The sequence below is a fragment of the Mercenaria mercenaria genome, chromosome 17, assembly GCF_021730395.1.
Source record: "Mercenaria mercenaria strain notata chromosome 17, MADL_Memer_1, whole genome shotgun sequence".
NCBI lineage: Eukaryota > Metazoa > Mollusca > Bivalvia > Venerida > Veneridae > Mercenaria > Mercenaria mercenaria.
The window spans coordinates 53,680,887-53,687,451 of record NC_069377.1 but is presented as its reverse complement, the minus strand read 5'-3'; the positions used below and the strand labels follow the sequence as shown (position 1 = coordinate 53,687,451).

Here is a 6,565-nt window from a genome sequence, read left to right as displayed (position 1 = left end):
GCATTTCGGAACTATCTGCATGAAAAAGTTTTGGACTTAATTTCTAACATAGTGACACATAGTGCTAGTGCATGTTTACACAAGCGGATAACAACAAGATCCCATTGACATTATTGCCACTGACATAATAATAATAATAATATGAAATGATATGGAATAATATGGAATATAATGGAATAAAAAACAATACTGCCCATATTTGTACTGATGTGCAAGTACTACTATTAAAAAAAATAATGATAATGATAACTTTATTTTAAGAAGGTGACATATTAAAAGTACATAGTATACATACAACTTATTTCGAATATTGCCTTCTATGCAAATATAAATACACAGTATCTACAACAATAGGAGTAACTGTAGCACAATTCATACGATAAACACACTAAACAAACTCGATTTGAAATGATTTCCATAAATGTGTGGCTTTGTGTGAGAATGTTTGTTTCAAGTAGTTTGTTAGGGGCTTCAACAGAGAATGATCTTTACGTGCCGAAGATCGAAGATTATATCTATCGCTGTGAGCAAAAGATAATAATTCAGACATATATTTTGGCACAAGGTTATGGTCACATTTAAAAACCAGTACAACCTGATAATTTCATGTTTTCAAAGGTGAGCAGATTCAGATTTTTGAACACGCTACTTGCGATACATTTTTTCGTTATTACACGAATTGCCCTCTTTTATGTATTATATATTTTATCAGTATCCGATTTACAGGCAAGCCCCCATACAGTACTGCAACAGTCCATGGTTGACATAATATATGCATTATAATAAAACATCTTCATTTCATCGGTAAAAAAGTATGAAATTCTTTTTAAAAGTGCAACTTTTGACTTAAGTTTATTTACAACATTGCAAACTTGTGTATGCCACGTTAAATGTTTTATCTATACAGATTCCAAAAAATATTTGGACTCATTTCATTGATAAACAGTTCAAGATTCCTTGCTTGTTTCATCTTATAATTTGTACTTAGAAGCATACATTTCGTTCTTTTTCCGGATGCAATGACATATTATTAATATTGCACCATGTGTTAATGAGGCTAAGATTATTTTGAAGCCATTGTTCTATAACTGAAATGTCAATATCTGATTTATACACAGTGGAATCGTCAGCATACATGTCAATATTAATAGTATCTGAAATAAGTGTCATATCATTTATATGTAAAATAAATAGTAAAGGTTCTAAATTCGAGCCTTGTGGAACTCCAGACTTTACAAACAGTTTTTATAGTATAAATTTCTAATTTTAATTAGCTGAGTTCTTTTCGACAGATATGATTCAAATAATTTAAGTGAGTTATCTGTGAAGTGATAAAGCTTTAGTTTGTGTAGTAATATTTCACCGTTGACAAGATCGAATGCTTTTCGAAGATCAAGAAATATGGACCCTACATATTTACCACTGTCAACATCTTTCAACCATGTATCAATTAAAGGTATTAAAGCAATGTTGCATGAATGTGTAGAACGAAAATCTGTTTTTTTTGTGTGTAAAATGTTTGTATTTTTGAAATATATAATTGCAACTGTGAAGTAATATGCAAATTTCTGATAAGAATGTTTCACAAAGTCCTCATATATCTATTGGACATGGTTTTAATAAATATTGCCTAAGTTCGTCCACTTTATTAAGGATATGTCTCTATGTTTCTATTGAAATGAATGTTAGGATAATAAAACAATATTTCAAGATCCGCTACATACACCACCTTGCTAATTTAGATTACTAATATCAGGGACAGTAAACATTTTCATAGTTCCTGCAAATATACTGTCAGATAACGGTTTTGTAGCAAGTTCTTGAACCTTTCTAATCATTTGAAGACACTGATCTCCAGATCATACAACAAAAAAAAAGAAGAAAAGAAAGCTTTTCGATATTTGAAAAATTTTGCTATATCTCTTTAGAAGGATTTGAAACTAAGTTACTGATAGATTATATGTTATTAATACACATAAGAATTAGTTGTTTTTAGTAATTTTTCCATTCAAAATTGAAGAGAGGCGTTTGTAACAAGGTACCGGAGGTAAACTACCTTAATTATAAAGATTTATATTTAACAACCGAAGTACGAATTCCATGGAGTACTGGTCAAGAAATTTTTATTGCCGCGGTGGCCCGGGTTTGATTCCCGACTATTTAAGACAATTTTCAAAGACAACTCATGTTCTAAAGTTCATAATGACCAAACTCAATTCAATTTTCTTCCGACATATAAGATCTTTTTAGCGTCGTATTTTCATTTCTGTGAATGACATAAACGTGTTTCCATCCCTCCAGTGTCTCCAAGTCATTCCATAATATTGTGGTTGGTCACCATAGTATCCGTTCAGGTTCGAATGGTGACAGTTAGCGTACCACCAACCTCCTCCATATCTATCTGCACAATTGATGCTAGTGTGAATGTCATTATCTTGATCGAAAGTACTAAACATCATTCCGTTATGAATGGCAAGCAGACTGTCACTCGCTGATCCGCTGTGTCCTGAGACATGCAAGGTAAACTTAGAAGTTTCATCTCCAATGGAGAAGGAACTATATTGTGCAAATCCTTTAATTCCATTCTCATCTATGAGATCAACTCGTAGTTTGTAATGTCCGCCGTTTGTTAATCTCCATATTTTGTCATTTCCTAACCAAAAATTATCATTCGGGTCACCGAATCCTTCTTTATACTCTTCCCAGTTTCTTTTGAAATGACTATTAGATACTCTGCGTTGTATTACGGTCCATCCACCAGGAGGCGTGTCCATGTCACAACGCGCCTCGAAGCCCATACTGTCTGCTGGATACATCTCATACAATCCCGTTTGTGCAGAATCGTTTAAAAGTTGTCTGTCTTGACAATCCCTTGGGCGTATACATCCGCTGCATGAGTTGTTTTCATCTGTTTCTAAAAGCAGACAATAAGAGGAAGCATTCACTACATAATGAAATGTATATCACTGTGTTAATTATTTACTGCCAAAATATGCATAGAAATGTGATATTTTGATTTCAAAAATACAGCTTTATCACCAGAAGACATAGGTCATGATTGTCTCTAAATTCAAAGAAAATATGACTCTGTAACACCTCTACTGATCTTGGAAATAATTCACGTACGTTTTACACTTAAGTTCGTGAAATTTAATTACATTCATAGACAATATCGATTTATTGGGTTTAATGTCGCAACGACATAATTACATGTCATATGACGACTTTGAGCTGACCCCATGTGTCCTTTAGTGTATTATATCATCACAGGCGGGCACCTGGGAATAACAGCCGACCTTTCGTAAGCAAGCCGAAAGGCTTCCTCATATGAAAAATTCAACGCCCCGAGTAAGGCTCGAATTCTCATCAGTGAGGGGCAAGCGATTCAAAGTCAGTGACCTTAACCACTCGATCACGGAGGCCCCTCGGCGATATCGAAGGACGCCGAAGGAGGCACAATTCTGCATTGCACGAACCAAGCCTTATACACAAATTTACGAGATAATTTGAGATTCGTTAAGTAATACTCCGCAACACAGACGTTTTCAACAACCCATCCAATCGCATTGCCGTCCGACAGAAAGGCGGCTTTTACATTAGAACTAAGTTTAACAATGGAAAGCTGCAGTTGGGATAAAAAATTTATTTCTAAATGGTTATTATATGTAAAATAGCAAAAAGAATCCCGTTGGTTTACTTGGAAAGTTATTCACCAAGCATTTAACAGATTTAATCATTCTTTTAAGCAATATTGGATAGGAATTAAAGTTTTTTTTTATTTTTAGCATCTTATACATGTTGTTATAGAGTACTACTGACCTGTTGGACACAGCATGGCTGACCATTGACCATCAGACTGGCACGTTGTTGCCACGGCAATGTTTCCGCTGGGGAATATTAATCCTGGATTACATACGAATGTTCTGCTTTGACCTTCATACGTTTTGCCGTTTCTAAGCGTTGCATTACTAATGTGTATAAGATCGTTGCAATCTAAAATCAAATATATTTGTAGTTCAAGGCAGGTCTGTTTGAATATTTCATCGCTTACGCAAATATTTCAAATAAAATAAAATGAGGAACAATAATGAAAGTATTGCAGACTCGGTTTGATTGTGTCTTTCCATGGATGGTATTGAAATAGCAAGCTACCATCCCCGGGTTGAGCAGAAATCTTCAAACTTCATAATTATTTTTATGGAAATGATACGAGTACAAGACATCTGACGACCTGTTCATACGGCGATGTACATGTAACCTTCTTCAATATGTGCAGTTCCATTAAAAGCTACGTATGGTCCCAAGGTAAAATAAAGAGTTTGCCCAAGACGAGAAAATAATGGGAAGAACTAAATTAAGTGGAATTTAGAGAGGCGATTTGAGGCATTGTGCTCTGCATCTCACTGAAACTGCCAAAAAGAAGACAAAATCAAAATCAAATCGAAGTGGTGATTAAACAATACACAAAGCGATGAGAGTGGGTGTCTTGAAACCAGCCAAACAGAAATGTTAAGTTAAAATCAAATCTGTACCATTAACAAAACAAAAATATTTTACTGAAAGATCTGAGAAGATGGAAATATAACAGGCTTCTATCCCTTATGTATTAAGAGGAAAATTAAAAAAAAACAGGTTTGCTTAGATATAGCAGGAAATGCTTGAAAATTATGAACTTAAAGGTCCAATACTAAGGAAAGTGAACATTTTAATTTCTTCTAAAAAGCACAGAAACTATTTCATTTTATTGGAAAATGAAAGTTGGTATGTAGAAATTCGAAATAAATCGCAGTATATGTACAATTATTTTTCTATGAAGTATGAAGAAAGTTAAAAAGACCTGGGGGTCATTCTGTCGATTCATTGAAATTTCAACACAATATTCTTTGAGTTCCAAAGATCTTCTGTAAATTTTGACCTGCCAATCTTCATTATTTAGTGTCTTGCAGAAGTCTATGCACTGGCTATGAAAAAAATTGCCAACTCACTTTCCCTTAGTAATGGACCTTTAAGTCGGAAAATATAAAATTGAATTTTATAAAAATAACATTCAACAATATCTCATTATTTGATAAGAAATTTCCATGTCAAAACTTAAACATTACATAGTATTTTCATAATTGCTGAAGTAAGCCTAGTTTAAAATGTGTTTTTAGAAGGTCCAATATTTTGCGAAAAATGTATCTAGGTAATATATATTATTGTAACTGTACAAATTATCATTGCATCGTTGTGATATCGTGACTGAGTATAAATTTCATGATTCTGAATAGATTTTATTCTGGTCTAGGGACATTACGTAAGTTAAATCTAGACAAGTGTGAGTCAATCACATGAGAAAGACCTTCACCTTAAAAGTTATTTAATGTTTATTTTTCTATTTGTGCAGGATGACCCGGAAATACAGTTATGAGTAACCGTTTGAAAAAACTTTCAAGAGAGCCCAAACAAGGGATCAAGTTAATCATGAGAAATAACTGTTTAAACGTTTCTCTATTTTCAGCTCTGGTAGTCGCTTAAAAGGGCTACGTAGAATAATTTGAACAAAGTTGAGGAAATTCAGACAAGGGTGCTATAGATCAAGGGGTAGATCTACTAAGAGAGTTCATTACCAGCCATTAAAACTTTTTTATTTTCAGCTCTAAAAGGGATCAAGCTAAACCATTTGATAAATTTAAGAAAGATGCATACGAGGATACTACAGACCAAACTGGTTCAGATGTGTTCGTTAGAATAAATCGTTTTTTTTGTCTTTTATTTCTAAGAAAAATCACTTAAACAAATTTGGGAGAGTACTATACCGAACAAGTAATGTGAATATCTATCAAGTGCTTCAAGAGAGGAAATCGTCTTTTAGCTTTGATTAAAATGAAGAGAAGACTCTACTAGGATGGTAAAGACCAAGTAAAATGAAGATGCGTTATGTGATTCATTCGTAAAAGGAAATGTTCGTAAAGTTTTGCTTTCTGAATTTATCTCTAGATAGTGGGCCCAGAAACATGCCAAATTTAACCATCTGAATAAATCTGAAAAAAGATTTCACAAGGATGCTTCAGACCACAATGTATGACAATCCTTCAAATGGTTTATTTGAAGAAGTTATATGTATGAAGGTCTAATCTATTTATAGTTCGGTGGCAAATTAACAAACGGAAACGTTTTGTTCAAATCAATCTAGAGGATCGACAGAAGAAAATAGCGGCCCATAAAAGAAAGCCAACAGAACCATTTGAACAAATTTTAGATGTTCACAAAAGGATTGCACAGACCAAGTTTGGTGAAGAATCAGCATCTAATTTATCGATTAATAGGATGTCGTTTCAAGGTTTTAATCTACGCTGGTGGTCGTTAAAATGTGCCATACAGAACCTTTGAAAAATATCAAGTAAGATATCGCGAGAATGCTATACGGTCAAGGTACCTGGTTCACAAGAAGAAATCATTTCAATGATTTTACCTATTCGAGCTCTAGCGGCTCCTAAATCTTGAGAAAAGTCGATGCCAAGAAGCTAGGGGCAAAGTGCCCACTAGTTTCAGAGAATACATTTAAGTAAAAATGTTGACGCAG

General features: G+C 33.8%; 1 protein-coding gene across 1 annotated transcript; it reads right to left on the bottom strand.

Annotated features, from left to right (window-relative positions):
- Positions 1-1,743: 1,743 nt before the first annotated feature.
- On the bottom strand, positions 1,744-3,949 carry LOC123537435 (ryncolin-1-like). Its single transcript, XM_045321149.2, has 2 exons — positions 3,820-3,949; positions 1,744-2,914 (listed from the first exon to the last, which is right to left on the bottom strand). Exons 1-2 carry the CDS (start codon positions 3,833-3,835, stop codon positions 2,247-2,249), a joined length of 684 nt encoding a protein of 227 aa, XP_045177084.2. The 5' UTR covers positions 3,836-3,949; the 3' UTR covers positions 1,744-2,246.
- Positions 3,950-6,565: the final 2,616 nt, after the last annotated feature.